This window comes from Chroicocephalus ridibundus, chromosome 3, assembly GCF_963924245.1.
Source record: "Chroicocephalus ridibundus chromosome 3, bChrRid1.1, whole genome shotgun sequence".
NCBI lineage: Eukaryota > Metazoa > Chordata > Aves > Charadriiformes > Laridae > Chroicocephalus > Chroicocephalus ridibundus.
The window spans coordinates 105173942-105192638 of record NC_086286.1 but is presented as its reverse complement, the minus strand read 5'-3'; the positions used below and the strand labels follow the sequence as shown (position 1 = coordinate 105192638).

The following is an 18697-nucleotide window of genomic DNA, read 5'->3' as shown; positions in this document are numbered from 1 at the left end:
AGACTATCTTGTGGATTATGTTTAGTTTAAAATATTTGTTATGAGCTGAAAATCTAGTCTTTCAAAATTCTGTACATATTTATATTTTATATTCAAAATATACAAAAATGAACTCCATTTTCAAGAACACTCTCGAATGGCCTTTGTATGAAAATAGAGCATGTTCATTTTCAAAAATTAAAGAGGATTTACTTTGTGACCTTCATCAAAGCATTCATCAGACCGCTAACTTGTCATCACATTATTATTTTAAAGACTAGAATATTCTTAGCAATAACTATTTCCAGTTAAAAGCAATACTATGCAAGCACATGTGCTGCAATTACTATTGTATTAGAGTACTTTAAGTTTTTGACAGAGGTAGTAAAACAAACATGCATGTTTGAATTAAATATGATCATGTGAGATAATCCATTGATGTTTATAACACTAAACCTCGTATTTTAGAAACAAGCTGCTCACAAAACATATAAAAAGTTTATATATAGCAGAATCTGCTATTAAACTTCTTAGGTTATTGTGCTCATACCACCAGTGATTTACGAAGATAACCGTAGTGTTTTCTTGTAGCTCTGGGATTGTAATGTGGTTTTTTTTCAATTACAGCAATTTGTTGAGGGAAAAGAATTTGAAGGAAAGGAAAGAACAGCAAGGATGAAATACACATACATATAAATAGGAAAAAAATGTGTTATCTGCTCAGGTTTTATCTATTTTCAAGCAGTGAAACTAATTCTTACTTTTTTTGTTACCTAAATTTCAGAACTAAGCTGAAATAAGTTGAAAAAGAACCCACACCATAATTAAATCCCACATTTACAAAACGTTCTGAATTGCCAGGTGGATTTGTTATATGCCGCTAATTTGTGAAAGCTGGTTTTCAGAAATTTCAAATTACACTTCATTTAAAGTTTCAGTTTAATAGATACCACTTATATCAGGTTCACGCCAGGTAGACTTTGGTAGTCAGGGAAGACTACACAAAAAACCCAAAACCTCAAAGAACAATATAAATTCTCTCTTTCCCTTTCCATATGCATGCTTTTTCCTGAGACAGTTTCAAAAAGCCAGCAGTCTTACTTTTGTATTCCAGGTGAAAACCAGCTGCTGCCACACTAATGTCGGAGTGAAAATGCAGGTAAAGCTGATTGGAGGTGCTATTCAACAGTGCTGGCACAGTTGTACCTGGAAAAATAGAAGTTATGGAATAAACTGTAGCATGCTGATATATCAGAGTTTTATATTGAAAAGACATAACCGACTGAATCAGACAGGTTCATTTTCTTCTCATTATGCACATAGAAATCTCAAACATTCTGCTATTTTCTGCCTTGTTTTCTCCTGATGCTGCAAGAAAATTTTGATTACAAGTCATGATACTAAAAGGCGATGTAAGTACAATCAAACAAGATCACCTCATGTTCAGATGAAACTTTATTGACTTGTATAGAAAAAAGAGGAGTAAGCAGAAAAAAATCATGTAAGTAAAGGATTCAATTATGAGAACAAGCTCAACTGCCATTTGACTTCTTTCCACATGTATAAAAAACCTTTAGTACAGAACAGAGCAGTCCAGATTTTTTCTCTGTGTCCACTCCAAACTTGCTTCCCACAATAATATTTCAACCACTTACCCTAATTCTGAGGGTATGACAGGATATGAAGAAGCAGGTGCAACACATTAAAAAAAAAAAAAAAGACATACTAGCTTTATCTAATTCAAATAACTATAATAAAAATGTGTGTCACTGACTTAAGTGCGCACTACACAACAAGCTTATCACTAACCCTGGACACCCTGTTACCACATGACCACGATGTAACTCACATTCTACAGTCTAAAGCTGCAGCATCTACTGAGGCTAAAAATTACGTCATTTTCTATGATTACCCTTAAAAGACAGTATCAAGTAGCTAATGAACGTCAATGACGGTTGCATAAGAAATATTTTCATTTCCTGTGGGGCATTTGCTGTTTCTATAGTAACTGTGAGCAGCCTAGGTAAGAGCTTGAAACTTGGGCTTACAAAGAAATGCTGGAAAAGATTATCTTCATAAGTCTGCAGTCTAAACTAGGAAATGGTAAATACTTTAAAACTGTATTAAGCAAAATCTTGATATACATGGTGAGGAGCTAAAAGATGACACGTTGGCTTTTACAGAAGGTTTTACTGTCTGACATGGAAGCTCCAAGTATGGAAATTCGCAGACAATACAAAGCATTCACATCACACAACACTTACCATGGAACAGAAAAAACAGTGAAACATCTTCCTAGAGGGAGGACTTTTCACAGTATCCATACAGAATTTGGAATACATTTAAGGATGTTTAAGGTGTCTGTTCTCTAAGAGTGAGGATGCTGACTCAGAATGATTATACTCTCATCGATGAAAATTGCTCTTCTGGCAGTTTTGTTTGTAAGATCTCTGTAAGATGTGGTAACATTTAACACTAGTCTTTTACTTCCTTAGAGGGTGATATTTGATAAGATGAGAAATTATATCCTATTGTACTGTGAGAAATAAACGAGGCTAGAGTTTTTAACTCTCCTAATGGACACATTCAATTGCAGAGTTCAAGCTGTGAGACTGTCACAAGTGGGGCCCCCCAGGGATCTATACTGGTCGCCAGACTGTTTCAGCATCTTCATAAATGACCTGGATGGTGGGGTTGAAAGCACCCTCACCAAGTTTTCTGATGACACTAAACTGGGTGGTGAGGTTGACATGTCAGCCGTCTTACAGAGAGACCTGGACAGGCTGAAAGAGTGGACTAGGAAGAACAGTATGAAGTTTAACAAACTCAAGTGCAAAGTTCTGCACCTGGGTCAGAATAATCAAAGAGCCCAGTACAGGCTACAATCTGTGTGGGTGTGGAGCAGCCTAGCTGAAAGGGACCTGGGGGTCCCAGTGGACAACAAGCTGAACATGAGTGCAGTGCTGCAGCAATGAAGACAAATCGGATCCTGGGCTGCATCCAGAGGGGCATGACTAGCAGAGACAGAGATGTGATCATCCCACTCTACTCAGTGCTTGTCAGGCCGCACCTGAAATACTGTGTCCAGCTCTGGTCCCCACAATTCAACAAAAACACAGACAGACTGGAGAGGGTCCAAAGGAGGGCCATGAAAATCAAAGGCTCCAAAATCTGCCCTAATTTAGAAAGGATGAAGGAGTTAGGTGTATTCTCACTGGAGGAGAGACAGCTCAGAGGAGGACCTCATCACAGTATTCCAGGTCCAAGTTGCACTAGGAGAGGTTTCATGTTGACATTAGAAAGAAATTTTTTACAGTAAGAACAGTCAATCGCTGGAACAACCTCCCCAGGGAGGTGGTAGAGTCCCCATCACTGGAGGTTTTCGAGATGCAATTGGACAGAGTGCTGGACAATCTCATCTAGGCTCCCTTTCCCACAAAAGGTTGGCCTAGATGATCTTTCGAGGTTTCTTCCAACCTGGGCTGTTCTATGATACTATAATCTAACTGAAATTTTATTGATCACTTGCCAGCATCCGCTTCTTCTGGGATTGGGTGTATGAAGTATGGAAGACACATTTTAGTGTGGCGACCAGATGTAGTGTCCACACTGTCCTAGTTGTTTTGTACTTCCTTTATTGTCAAGAGAGAGAAACAGCACTTAAAGGGCAGGAGCAAATTTCAGGAAGAATAGCTCAGGTGTAGGTATCTCCATGGTAGACACCTAACACTCATTTAGATGGATATCATGTTAGGATACCAGAGTCTGATCAACTTGTTAGCCTCCTGACTGAGAATCTATAATCTGGAAAAAATGGAACTCTCCTAGGAGGCAGTAACTGAGTGTGTGCCTCCCTAAAGGCTTACAATGGAATGTGGATAAGTTTTCTGCTTGAATGAAGATTTAATCATATTACTGTAGAAATTTATGTCCACTATCCCTTTCAAGTGTTAGCAGTGACAACCAGGAGCAATGTATCTCATTTCAGAGGGGAACACCACACTGCATGTGTGAAAGGTTATCTAGGTATCCAAGAAATTTCTAGACCAAGAATGGAGATTAATGGTCATTTGAGGCATTTCTTGGGTTAGCACAAACATAGAGTATGGACCACATTCTTACCTATTTTATTTCTAGATTTAACTATTGTCATAAGAGTGTATTCTCCAGATGTCAACATCAACGACTATTGTATTTGTATACTCTCCCTGAATACGTCTATACACATATATACACATATTTAGTTACATATATGCATGTAGAAGAATGTCTGGTGTCATCTGCCTTTCCAATTTTAGATGGATCTGTAGCTACTTTTTTTTCAGTTTGAATATACCATAGTCAAGTGAAGCACCAGTCCCAAACAAGCAATTCTAAAATACTAATGCTTTTTTTGGCTTGTTTCCACTTTTTTTGTTCATTTCTGCGTATTAGGTAAAATGATCTCTCACTTAAGTTCAGACTTAATACAAGAAAAAACAATGTGTTTGCCAAGAATATCCTCTCACACAGCTACTGTGTGTATTACCTTCACTAAGGAGTCCAGGACAGACTTCACTTTGGCATATTGATGAAAGCCTTTCTGTCCTTTCATCCAAGGAATTTCCACTCTCTCATAATTCCATTCTGTGACACAATTGCAAGCACAGTATATTTACAAATAATCATGGGATGCCTGACCGTTATCCAAGTTTTATAAGACTTACTGCATTTTTGGTTTAAGGGACAGGCTTCATATAGGAATTCCCATTACTGACCTATAAGAACAGAGTATCTCTAAATTCAGTTGACAGTTTTGTAGACTTACAATAAATGCAGGCTTTAGAAGAGAAAAATATTCTTGGAAGGAAGATCATAGAATCATAGAATTGCTGAGGTTGGAAGGGACCTTTAAGATCATCGAGTCCAACCATTAACCTACCCTGACAAGAGCCACTTCTAAACCATGTCCCTAAGTGCCCCATCTACCCTTTTCTTAAACACCTCCAGGGATGGTGAATCCACCACCTCCCTGGGCAGCCTATTCCAATGTTTAATAACCCTTTCAGTGAAAAAATGTTTCCTAATATCCAATCTAAACCTCCCCTGACGTAACTTGAACCCGCTTCCTCTTGTGCTATCACTTGTCACCAGGGAGAAGAGGTCAGCCCCCATCTCTCTACAACCTCCTTTCAGGTAGTTGTAGAGGGTGATGAGGTCTCCCCTCAGCCTCCTCTTCTCCAGGCTAAACAACCCCAGCTCCCTCAGTCGGTCCTCATAAGGTTTGTCCTCCAGGCCCCCTCACCAGCTTTGTAGCCCTTCTCTGGACACGCTTCAACACCTCAATGTCCCTCTTGTAGCGAGGGGCCCAAAACTGAACGCAGTACTCGAGGTGGGGCCTCACCAGTGCCGAGTACAGGGGGATGATCACTTCCCTAGTCCGGCTCACCACACTATTCCTGATACAGGCTAGGATGCTGTTGGCCTTCTTGGCCACCTGGGCACACTGCTGGCTCATATTCAGCCGGCTGTCAACCAACACCCCCAAGTCCTTTTCTGATGGGCAGCTTTCGAGCCACTCCGCCCCAATCCTCTAGCGCTGCATGGGGTTGTTGTGTCCCAAGTGCAGGATCCGGCACGTGGCCTTGTTGAACCTCATACTGTTGGCTTTAGCCCATCGGTCCAGCCTGTCCAGATCTCCCTGCAGAGCCAACCTACCCTCAAGCAGATCAACACACCCGCCCAGTTTAGTGTCATCTGCGAACTTACTGAGGGTGCATTCAATCCCTTTATCCAGATCATTGATAAAGATATTAAAGAGAACTGGCCCCAGCACCGAGCCCTGGGGGACACCACTTGTGACTGGACACCAACTGGATTTAACTCCATTTACCACCACTCTCTGGGCACGGCCATCCAGCCAGTTTTTTACCCAACGAAGAGTACACCTGTCCAGGCCATAACCAGCCAGTTTCTCCAGGAGAATGCTGTGGGAAACAGTGTCAAAAGCTTTGCAAAAATCCAAGTAGATAACATCCACAGCTTTTCCCTCATCCACTAAGTGGGTCACCTTATCATAGAAGGATATTAGGTTTGATAGGCATGACCTGCCCTTCACAAACCCATGCTGACTGGGCCTGATCACCCTGTTCTCCTGCATGTGCCGTGTAATGGCACTGAGGAGGATCTGTTCCATGACCTTCCCAGGCACCGAGGTCAGACTGACTGGCCTGTAGTTCCCCGGGTCCTCCTTCCGGCCCTTCTTGTGGATGGGTGTCACATTTGCTAACCTCCAGTCAGCTGGGACCACCCCGGTTGTCCAGGACTGCTCGTAAATGATGCAAAGTGGCCTGGCGAGCACTTCCACCAGCTCTTTCAATACCCTTGGGTGGATCCCATCCGGCCCCATAGATTTGTGCACCTCCAGGTGCTGAAGCAGGTCCCTCACCGTTTCCCTTTGGATTACAGGGGCTTCGTTCTGCTCCCCATCCCTGTCTTCTAGCTCAGGGGTCTGGGTACTCAGGGAACAGCTGGTCCTACTGCTGAAGACTGAGGCAAAGACTTCATTAAGTACCTCAGCCTTTTCCTCATCCTTGGTCACTATGTTGCCGGCCCCATCTACTAGAGGACAGAGATAATCCTTAGTCCTCTTCTTATTGCTAATATATTTGTAGAAACTTTTTTTATTGTCCTTGACAACAGAAGCCAGGTTTAGTTCTAGCTGGGCTTTGGCCCTCCTGATTTTTTCCCTACATAGCTTCACTACTTCTTTGTAGTCCTCTTGAGTGGCCTGCCCTTCCATATTGGGACTGAGGAAGTGGAAAATACGAGTCTACAGCTGTTACGGTCAAGCATAGAAGATCAGACACTTGGTAAACTTAACACGCATATAACCTGATTATCATTTAATGAATTTCTTTTTTTTTTCTTTAACATCATATTTTAAAATAAATTCACCTCCTTTTTGAAAGCAGGATGGCTACAGAAAAACAAGGAACTTGTATCACTTTTCCAAATGAAAAATGAAGTATAGTTCCTCTGCAGGAGAAAAATCAATTCCAGTTATGCCTTTTCTCTTCCTTTTTTTTTTTTTACTTCAGAATATAGCAAGTAAAATCTATCCTGTTTGTAAAAGCTGTGACCTTCCCAACTGAGAGAATTAAGAGTCTATCTGTGCAAACAGTACCTTAATTTTATTAAAGTATTCCAGATATAACTTTATTATGTAAACTTGAAAACATGTCTACTCATAAAATTGATCAGTAATACTATGAAAAGAATTAACTCTCTCTCATTAATGAACCTGTTTCATTCAAGCATTTGGTAAGGCAACTAAGCTTCATTCATTAATCAAAAATCTGCTATAGTTATATATATTCTGTAAATGGTACAGCAACTGTTGTAAAAGACTGAGTAACTATTTTGATGGTTGCCTTTTAAAGACAATGTTATTTTTATTTCCTTATGAGCCACGAGCACTACTTTGATGAACCAGTAATACTGAGGGCAAAAATAATTGGCAGTTTTCCAACTAGTCTGAATGTCTTGACACTGCCTAGTGTAATCTGGAAAACTTGCTCTAAAAAAGAATCAGTTCGCCCACCAAAAGGGATCACCTATTAATATTAGTCACAAGAAACTAACTGGTTCACTAGTCCATCACGTGCCACAAGAGCATGCTTGGAGAGAACCCCTCTTGGCATTCGACACGTAAGTCCTATCCACAGCAGTTTCTTTTCAAGATGGCTGTCCAAAAATCCAGGTATGCTGCCACCAGGAAGACAGCAGCACAAGGTCTCTTTATACGGCAGGATTTTTGCTCTACTTTGTTTATGAAGCCCCTATCACTTTCCCCTAAAACAGCATCCTCACATCACAAGCATTACTATAGCATAAAAAGAAGAAAAAAGACATGATATTTCTGCCATTGACTGATAAAAGATGACCCACAGGATTAACCCAAAAAGGACAACATATAAGGGCCCAGATTGCTCTAGCAGACAGCCTTTACTGGCCCCGCCCAGCCTGCCCTGCGGCCTGCCCCCACCCTGCCCATAGCCCAGGACCCATGTCACCCCCTGGGGCTGTCAGCCCCTACCCCAGTGATGCCGCAGCAGGGCCAGACTCCAGCTCCGTACAGCCCTGCCCTGACTGGGCATGGGTCCACTGACCTGGGCACACCCATGGACCGGGACAGGCTGAGGCCAGGCTGGGACGTGGGTCCACAGAGAGACACCTGATGCCCAGGACTGGGGTGTCCTCATGTCCCCCCAGCTGCCCTGCTCCTGTCTGGGGTGGTGGGACGGGCCCTGCCTGCCCGGCCCTGCCCAGCTGTCCCAGGGAGCCCCCGTTCCTCCTGGCACCCCAACCCCCAGGGAGCTGCTGGACTCCCCTGTTCTCTCCCTCTGACTCAACCAAATAGCATAGTCATCTATCTTTGGAAAAACTTCTTAAGAAATAGACTCCAGTGAATTCACCTTTCCAAATCAACTCTGTGACATAGTTTAGCAGCACAGGTTAGTTGTACATCTGTGCATCTTGAATGCATATTTAGAAGACAGCTAAATTCACAGAGAGTGAATCAGAAGACAATGGTATTGTACAAGATTTAGTAAGAGAGAAATGATACCTTCTGAATTTTACCACCTGTGACAATATGCCTGGAATTCAGTTTCAATGTCATATTACTGGTTCAGTTTTGAGAACAGCAGATTTCATGTCATGTTTAAATATTCTTCACTAGTCCTTTCCCATGCACAAAATAATTCTTCACTCGGACTGACATTCATTATACAAAAGAGATAAATCCACAATAGAGCTGCACTACTCTATCTCCAGTGAAATATTTCTAGTACAAAAAAATGTCTTTTTCAGTTTACCTGGAAATTAGGAAGGCTTTTAAGCTAAAGCATGATGACACACTTGTAGTATAGAATAAGAAAGTGGTTTGAGTCTTGAGTATTACAGAATCACAGAATGGTAGGGGTTGGAAGGGACCTTAAGAGATCATCTAGTCCAACCCCCCTGCCAGAGCAGGGTCACCTACAGCAGGTTGCACAGGAACGCGTCCAGGCGGGTTTGGAATGTCTCCAGAGATGGAGACTCCACCACCACTCTGGGCAGCCTGTTCCAGTGCTCTGCCACCCTCAGGGTAAAGAAGTTCCTCCTCATGTTTAGGTGGAACTTCCTATGCTCAAGTTTGTGCCCATTACCTCTTGTCCTGTCGCTGGGCACCACTGAAAAGAGCCTGGCTCCATCCTCCTGATACCTACCCTTTAAGTACTTATAAGCATTGATAAGATCCCCCCTCAGTTGTCTTTTTCCAGACTAAAAAGACCCGAATCCCTCAGTCTTTCTTCATAAGAGAGGTGTTCCAGTCCCCTAATCATCTTGGTAGTCCTAAGAGTATTGCTAAATGAATCATTTCATTAGTTCTTTACCCAATGGGTCCAATATCTTTGCCACTTATTTCACTTGTCAAAAGCTGATCACATTTCTTTCTTCCTTATTGTCAATTTAATATACAACATGGTTACTAGCATTTAATGTAAAATATTATAGCCTTTTGTACTGGACCTGGCTGGGAGAGAGTTAAAATTCTTTACACTAGCTAGCATTGTGCTGTGTTTTGGATTTGTGACCAAACCAGTGTTGATAACACAGGGATGTTTTGGTTATTGCTGAGCAGTGCTTACACAGTGTCAAGGTCTCTATTTCTCCCACTGTCCCACCAGCAAGTAGACTGGGGGTGGATAAGAAGTTGTGAGGGGGCACAGCTGGGGCAGCTGACCCCAACTGACTAAAGGGATATCCCATACCATATGATGTCACGCTCAGCAATAAAAGCTGGGGGACAAAAGAGGAAAGGGGGAATGTTGGCAGTTACGGCATTTCTCTTCCCAAGCAACCATTATGTGTGATGGAGCCCTGCTGTCCTGGAAATGGCTGAACACCTGCCTGCCGATGGGAAGTAGTGAATTAATTCCTTGGTTTAATTTGCTTGCATGTGTAGCTTTTTACCTATTATATTTCAACCCATGAGTTGTCTCACTTTTACCTTTCTTATTCTTTCACCCATCCCACTATGTGGGAGTGAGCAAGCAGCTTGGTGGGGCTGAGCTGTCTACTAGGGTTAACGCACAACATATTTTCATATGCAAATTTTGAGGTGCAACTGCAAATTATTTAATTCAATATCCAAACAAATAATAAGGGGTTAATGTATTCCACTGATCACTCATTTCCTTACATAATCCAATATACATCTATACTTTAAAAGTTCGTGAAGTCACCAGAGAGGAAAAATTCCACAAAGCGCTGCAGCTACACCCAAATGAGATCCGGCTTGCGATAGAGTTCAAGTGTCTGGGATATTATTCATGATTTAATCTTACATGAGATATCTCTTTCTCTTGGTTCAGTTTATAGAACATGTTTTTTCTATAAAAATTGTCTTATAAAAAAGGAGTAAAACTATATATGCCTGATGTATATGTGAAACAAAAAATTACATGGTTTATTATGTCCCAATTGTAGTAATTTGTTTTGTTCTCCAAGGTCTGGTGAGTTTGGATGAATACTGAATGCTTCATTTTTTTCCTGAGAAAAGGAGGCTAACAAGGACAAACTAAGCCAAAGCTATCAAAGGAAGCTCCTTGAATGTCAGTACCAATTTATATCTATAACTTCTCTATGGGAGGGGTAGATAAGATAAAAGAAAGAAAATTCTTTGCAAGTATTATCACCTAAATCGCACTAATCAAAGCTAAACATTTTAGTATCATATTTTCTTCTGAAAATCTCTCTTTGAATTTGGATATTGACATGTTTACAGCACCTGAAATCTTGCAAAATGAGAATGTTTCATAATGATATCACAAACGATGCAATACAAATATACTCCCTGTCTGTATGTGTGACCTGACAAAGACATGTTCTCTCACACACCTATATATAGAACTGTATGTTTAAATCGTGGCATATCCTCACCTGAAAAGCTCCCAAGACGCGGTGCTGTCATATCTCCACCATCATATATTTCAAGAGAGTCCCAATTATGTTCAGTGGCAAAGCTGATGACCTGGATCTGTAAAACACAGAACTTTTTAAACCAACTAGCCATATGTATTTTTAAATGTTCTAGAAACAACAAAATAAAAAGAGAACATGCTCCAAAGAAAATATAAATAAGCAGATACAAACAAAAACACCTGAGTGAAAAAAAAGTAAATAAAACATTAATGTTCACTTTTTAAGTTGTCTTAACTTTTAGAAAATATGACACTAGGTAAGCAAGAAGGATTTTGCACATACGTTGCAAGATTATAAAGAATTATTCCAAGTGTAAATGGGCAGGTAAGATAGTTGCAGACCTCTCAAGAACCTCAGTGTTACCCTAGCAGATAGAAAGGGTTGGCGTTTGCATACCAGATTGAAGGATCAGGACCTGCTTTCAATACTCTACACAGTTAAGAGAGAAAGCTCCTTGTTCACCATTTCTCATTCATACCCCCATGTAAAAATAAAGTAACATAGAATAAAGCCAACCAAAGAAAAATACTGAGAAAAACAAAACACAAATATTTAAAGTACACAAAAAATGATTGTTAGTTTCTGAAACTTCAAGAGAAATAAACAATTACGTTTAAACTGAACCAGAAAGTACTTAATATTCCATGCTGACAGAATATAGACTTGCCTGAATACCTGATCCCTCAGTCACTATGATTTTCCACACACAATTCAAGCTGTTACCATAAGGTTCAGGGTAACCTGGTGAAAGAATAGTACCTCTCCGCTCAGTAAAATTCCCACTGCATGGCACTGAAAGAAAGTATTATCATGGATTATTAGAAAACCTAATCCACTTCAGAGAACAGAAAAAGTAATAATAATTTTACTAAGCTAATTACAATAGTTTTCTTTTGTAGCATAAATACATAGATGTGAAGCAATGATCTGAGATTAGAAAGCAATGCTGTCTATCAAGCATAATATACAACCTGCATGAGTAAATAATTCAGAAGCGAACTTCATTTTGAGTGTGTGCAGCCTAGAAGAGCCTAGCAAGCAGCACAGCCTAATCATGTCTTACCTGAGAGTAAGAATAAACTGTAAAGACATAGCAATTAAACACAATCATGACTGACAGAAATCATGTGAATTTACTCACAGCGTAATATAGTTCCAATATTGGATCTAGCTCGTAAAGCAGTGTGGTACATTAAATATTTTCACCGTATATGCAATTGCTTCTTTAAGGTTCAAGAAAACAGAACTAAACTAAACAAAAAACCCCAGAATACATAGAAAATAGGACACTTATATTTATTTTTAGAACACACTAATTAGTTATAGAGTAAATTCCTATGAATAGCAATGACTTTTGGATATAAATCCAAGGAGGGAGAGAAGAAAACCTTTCAATGTTTACCAAAAAAAAAAATTGAAGTGCTAGACATTATCCTACCGCAGGCCTATTGACAGACTGAATAAAATTAGCTATACTTAACAATATTAACATTATTCAATGTGCACTATGCTTCTACTTGAAAAAAGAAATCATCATCCTATGTGTGATAGAAATACACAAGTACTGTGTAATAAAACAGGTAAAGACACTTCTGGAGAATTAAATTCTGTCCCGTATTTCAAGCTGTAGATGAGTCATGAAAATAATGAATGTTCAAGAAAATGTGCATCGCACTTGTTCATATAATCTAAGTCATTATATGAAACACTATACTGCCTACCAGCCAGCTGGTACTCAATTACTTTCTGATATGGAAAACTGCTCTTTTAAATTGGGCATGACTGATATTAATCACAGCAGAGTGAATATATGTGTTAAATACTATTTTCTGAAACAGTTCCTGAATTCTGATTCAGAGACATGCGTGACAGAACAGATGACTTAAATGTAATTGCTTACCTACACAGCTTGGTACCGTGTCATTCCACTGAGCTAAGGCATTAGGTACAGACTGACATCGAATGGCTTTTGAGCCTTGTAGCAGATAGCCAGGACTACACTCAAATCGAACAACAGAGCCTGCTGAAAACTCAGAGCCAATTCTCCTTCCATACCTTGGCTCTGGAACTGAGCTACACTGCGTATCGCTTGTGCGTGGAACAGCTGCATGAAGAGAGAAAGAAGAAAAAGGAAAAAAAAAAAGATTACATGAATCCAAATGACCATCGTCATCCAAAAAATAAACAGACCACTAAAATGCTCATTGTTTCTTGTAGGACAGAGCTCAGTTGTATTTGTTCCTTTGCTCTGATCCTGTATTCTCAAAGAATGGCCTAATGCTTTCGCGGCTGTTAGCTGGATTGCAGTTTTGGGCTGTGACAATGTGCAGTCATGTGAGCGCCACGGCAGCTTGGAGAGCAATTGACTTTGGAAGCATGTCCTTAGGCATGAGAGGATCAGTGGGCATTTCAGCTGCCCTCTTTAATGACAGGATACTATACCTACCACCTGCTTTACTTATTAAATGTGAAAGTTTTGGCTTCTCATTATAACTTTCTCATTAGAAGCCACGAAAAATATTATGTTGTAAATAAGCAGACATAAAACTTATGTAATCTTATACAAATATTTTATTTATCATGTTGGAGAATACTAAGTGACAATGATGTATCTCCAAGGCTATTTCAGTGTTTACAGTTGACAACAATTCTATCTACCAAGAATTTCTGAGAATTCACAAACCTGATGTGATACAAGAACAGTTAAATGACTGTAAGCAACATTTAAAGAGCAAAATAATAAAATTAAATAGAAGCCATGGGTTTATTTTCCCTTTGGCTTTGTTATTTATAACTACTTCTTTATAGCACGTATTTTTTTGTACTTACTGACTTGGTATTGTGCATGTTGTTTGTGTATCAAACTTGTTCTTCCTACATTTCATTTTGCAGTTAGCTAGTAAATGCCATTTAAAAAAAATATATATTTGTAGAAAAAATGACAGAAGTATTATTTTGGTGCAATATCATCTATGTTTTACACTATAAAAAATAAATGTAAGTTAAAAATAATCTCATTAAATAGAAGCATTTTTTTCTGTGTGACTGTCATGGTAAAAGCTTTGTTTGATCAGTTTGTTTTCTTCAAGAATTAGTTTCGGGGAATCACTGCATCTAAATATGAATAAGTAATGCCATGAAAATTGCTTGCCATTTGGTCCTTTAATTAACAAAGACACAGAATGTCACAGAAAAAATAAATAAATAAAAGGGTGTTTAGACTTTATTCCTGGCAAATTTTCAAACATGATGTTTCTGACTTACTAAGCTATTTTAAGAATAGCGTAAACAGATCATGGTTATATTTAATTTTATTTTACATCCTTACATACAATTTTCTTTGCTGGCCTGTGACAGTGAAGAGCAATATCCCTATCTATTCATATGCACACCTGTACACACACACCCCCCACCTGTTCAGCTACTCTGGTCACTAAGTAAAAGACAAGGTGTTTGGAGACTACATATAAATTTTTTTTTCATATTTTTCATATCAATTTTCATATTGATATCTTCATGCTTTTCTTATTTCTTATACTGTAATTTGCTCTATTTAGAATCATAATTATTTTAAGTGCAGTAGTTTTAAGTACTGGTAAATGCCCTTGAAGTTAACATTTGTTGACATGTTGGATACAGAACACTAAATTGAAATTAATCCTATCTTAAATCTAGCATGAAATATGCAACACATTTTAGCAGAACACTGGAAGTTCTCAATTATGATTACAGCAACATTACATTCTACCAGTTTTCTGTACTGCTACTGAGAATAACAGTTAAGTTTATGCAAGTATTATTGAATGTAGAGAAAAGCTTTTTCAAAGAAGGTTTAGAAATAATTGGCACTAGTAATAACAGTACAATACATGCTCCTTTTATCAATATGCAGTGGGTTGATTTTTCAGACAAGGTCATACAGATACAGAAACACATATTTGCTTCTAAATCACTAGGTTAGATGGTTGCAGAAAATTTTAGACCTGAAAGTTTAAGAAAGTTATAAAATGCATTGAAGACTGAAAGAAATGGTGAGAGGTAAACTAACATACTCCTGAAATGGCAGCTAGACAATATAATAAGACAAAAGCAAATACATTTTTCAAGTTTTTAAAGTAGTTAAATACTTTACATAGTATAAACAAACCACTTCCCTTTCCATAAATTTTAAAAAAAGTACCTGCCTTTGTTTAAATAAATGGGATTTTGTGGTTAAGTTTTCAACAGGGCCTCAGTATCACCCAGCTGTTCCATGAAACACTTTCATGCATACATTTCTAACCACGGCAGGAAAATGTTCTGCATTTGTGGAAGGCTAATGAGGAAACCATAGTTCAAGGATTACACACAGTCACAGTTCTTCCTGATAGTAACCTGCAGACCAGAACAGTCTGCCAGGTCAATTCAACTGACCCAACCTGCTCTTTTTCGTTCTCTGTTATTGGGACTAATAATACCCTTTCCTCTATCAAGTGGTCTACTGTACAAGCACTGTTTTATTCAAACTTTTTTTTTAATTGTATAATGACTTTACAACTGACTAAGTGATGATGGCTGCTTACACATCCAGCTACGTAACTGTCATATGCCTAGAACTACATCTTTTGCTGCATGATTAGGCATTAATCCATCCCTTAATCAGGACTACTTGCTCAAATGGGAGTTTTGGTCTTGAGATAATTCATTTGCAATCATGTGACAGCAAAAGGTTCAATACATTGTTGTGGAAAAAACAGTTTTGACACAGGGAATTTATACCTAATTATGTTTAATTTAGTTTATTACCAATTAACACAAACCTCTGATCACTGATTCAGGAGCTATGTAGAAAAAGGACACAAACAATCAAACAACCACTTAAGTAAACAGCTTTCCTTCCCTCTCCCCAGGCTCAGCTTCAGTCAAACATCTATCCTCCCCCTTCCTTGTCTCAACTTCCTTGTGTTCATCTTAGTTCCACTACTGAGGTGAGAGGCAGCACAGGAGGTTGGGTTCATGCGCTCTTTTTGCTTCTTTGTTTTCCTCTGCCATACTTAGTATTTTACTCATTTTTTCTCCAAGTTTTCATGACCCTCTGTTTCTTACTGTTCGTGCTACAGTGTGGGTCACACGGGCTATAGTTGCTCAGAAACATCTGCAGTAGCAGAATAAGTCTTCCACAGGCCACCAACCCCTCTGAGGTGTTCCCACTCCAGCACGGGTTACCCACAGGACACAGTCCCTTTAGAAGTGCTGACCCTTTGGCATAGGGGGCTTCTTTCTAAGAGTGTGTTTCCAACAGTCCCTCCAGCAGCATCTCTATCAGCACGTCCCCAGAAGCATCTCTGGCCCAAAGCAGTTGTTACTTTCTCAAATATCTTTGAGAACAGGCACTACATGCTCCTTTGACTGGTAGAAGTTTTGGTATGCGAGGGGTTCTTTAAACCAGCTTCAGAGGAAGCTGTTTATAAGTGGCACATAGTAGTTCGTGACATCTTCCCACACAGGTCACCACTACGGCCCCCTGCTACTTAAACTTTTAGCTTTACATGTGTCTAAACCTTACCCGTCTTCCTAAGCAGCAATATGACCCGAGTGAAAATTTCAGCATCTCTCCTGGAGTATTTTTCATTCACTGTGTGGAAGAAACTCTTACCCAGCCTTTTATGGGAATGCTACCTCTATTTATTTTTTTCACCCACTTCCTCAAAAGGGAGGAAGTTTCATAAGCAAATCATTGCTCAGGTTCTCTAGATTCCCTGATTCTCTAGCCCTCACCTGGAGTCCATATCCGGAGAATCCCTACAACAACTGTGCAAAGGTAAAGGACCCTTTTTAAGAATAAAATTTAAGAATATTCTATAATTGTCAATAATCACAGCTGGCAATTTGCATACATGCATTTGTAATCCAAACAGACTTTTTTGTGGAACTGGTATTTTCAGCACCTCTCAACAAAGGATGTCAAATCATCTGGTTTCATTATAATATTGCCTTAGGAAAGTTATTTTACTGTGAGCAGGCTGTCTCTGCCATTATAGCAAATGTAGGGACAGTTTACTAACACTTAAATTAGTTCATGTAGCAGAAGTACTGCTATGTGCTTCCTTCCTTTTCAGAATGAAAGCCATTTTTTTTACTAAGAGCAGCCAGTGAGTAAAACAGCCATGGCAGCCACAAACATCCATGGCTAGAGTTGTGTCAGATTATTCTACTGTCAGTAGGAAACACTTAATGCCATGTTAACTTTGATGTTTTCCTCAGTTTTTCACAGGTTTTACTATTAATGGTTACAGTGAGATAAGAAACGGAAAAGATGCAAAAACAAATCATTTGCTTCTTTGCCATTCACTATAAAAGGCACCGTTTTTCTAATGCTTTTTTTTTCCTGTTTTAAGAACTGCCTTAAGAGTAAATGTAATGCAAGCCAGACATTACAACATCGGGTACTCCCATACTGCTTAAAATGGAATTTAGATTTAAGTAATCCATGGCAAAATGCAGTACAATTTCAAACATCTCTAAGACGTGTTGTAAACCAGGACATAATGTGTCATGGTAACACATATGGAAAATAGTAACAGACTTAGTTCTGCTCTCTAATTACACTCAACAGTTAGTGCATGGCTATGTATTTTATTCTTGTTGCAGACTAGATCAACTGAATTGTTAAAGTCACATTCGCCTTTTATTCTTGTTCCCCATTGTCTTTCTTCCACAGTCCTTCGTCATCCTAGTATGCTAATTTTCTTAATAGTCCTCTTTAAAATCTCATTTGACCTCATAAACTAATTCATGTATTTGTACCATAGAGCAAAGTAAAGGAAGATAAGCATTAAAAACATAAATTTTGGGTTGGTAGAAAGGTCATTACTTTGCTTTTTAGGGAAAGAACTTTTTGTACTGCTGCAGCCTCAGCTACATAAAAATAAATGCTATTGTTTCTTAGGTGATGTCATAGCAGGAAAACAAGCATAAGATAAACCTGAAAAAAAATATAATTCACAATCTTCTTGAATGTGATTGTTCCTAGCGTATTTCAACATACCTGACCCTAACATTCTGAAAGACCGGATATTCATTCATTCTGATATTTCACATACCCTTTACCTATTCTACGAATTACAAGGAAATGTGGTCCTCTGAGAAAAGGAAATGAAGGCACAGATGACATATGCAGCTAAAAAGAAGTTTTTGAGAAAGTGGCATTGCAAAAGTCATTAAATCTGGATCAAAAGCTACAAAACTTATCCGTTGCTTGCTCAAACCAGAATGTGAAATAATGCAAGCAACTTTTTTTTTCCCCCTCTAGTCTTCCTTCTAGCTTTTGCCTATAGCCTTGGCAACCTAGACTTCTCAAGCTGTATCACAGAGACATTCCATTTTCTATAGTAATTATCCTCCATCTTTTAGTAAATGTTTCATACTGCTGTGAAACAAAATTGAAATCAGCCCAGTGGAAAAGTGAACCGGGAAGAAGGTCAGCCTGGAATAGAGGGCGATAAATAAAATGATTGACTTTGCAGACCAGAATACTGTGTTCAATGTGAGAGTGGATGTTATTCTCTGGAGCATTTAAAAGGCTAGCAAGCAGGCAGTCATTGGAAATCTGATCGCATGCTTCAAAAGAAGAGAGAAAAATCTCAAAATGATAGATCTTATTAAATACCACTAACTTATTAACCAATATATGTACACATACATGTGTATATTAAATACATGTGTATAT

At 39.0% G+C, this 18697-nt stretch overlaps 1 protein-coding gene across 2 annotated transcripts in view; it reads right to left on the bottom strand.

The window, feature by feature from the left end:
• CSMD1 (CUB and Sushi multiple domains 1) overlaps positions 1–18697 on the bottom strand; it is a 1197532-nt gene that overhangs the window by 167154 nt on the left and 1011681 nt on the right. For both annotated transcript variants that reach the window (XM_063330346.1, XM_063330347.1), the window contains exons 34-37: positions 12890–13093; positions 11657–11781; positions 10948–11044; positions 1081–1185 (exon numbers count right to left, since the gene is read on the bottom strand). In XM_063330346.1, coding sequence (XP_063186416.1) covers positions 1081–1185; positions 10948–11044; positions 11657–11781; positions 12890–13093 — 531 coding nt within the window. The remainder of the gene's footprint in view (positions 1–1080; positions 1186–10947; positions 11045–11656; positions 11782–12889; positions 13094–18697) is intronic.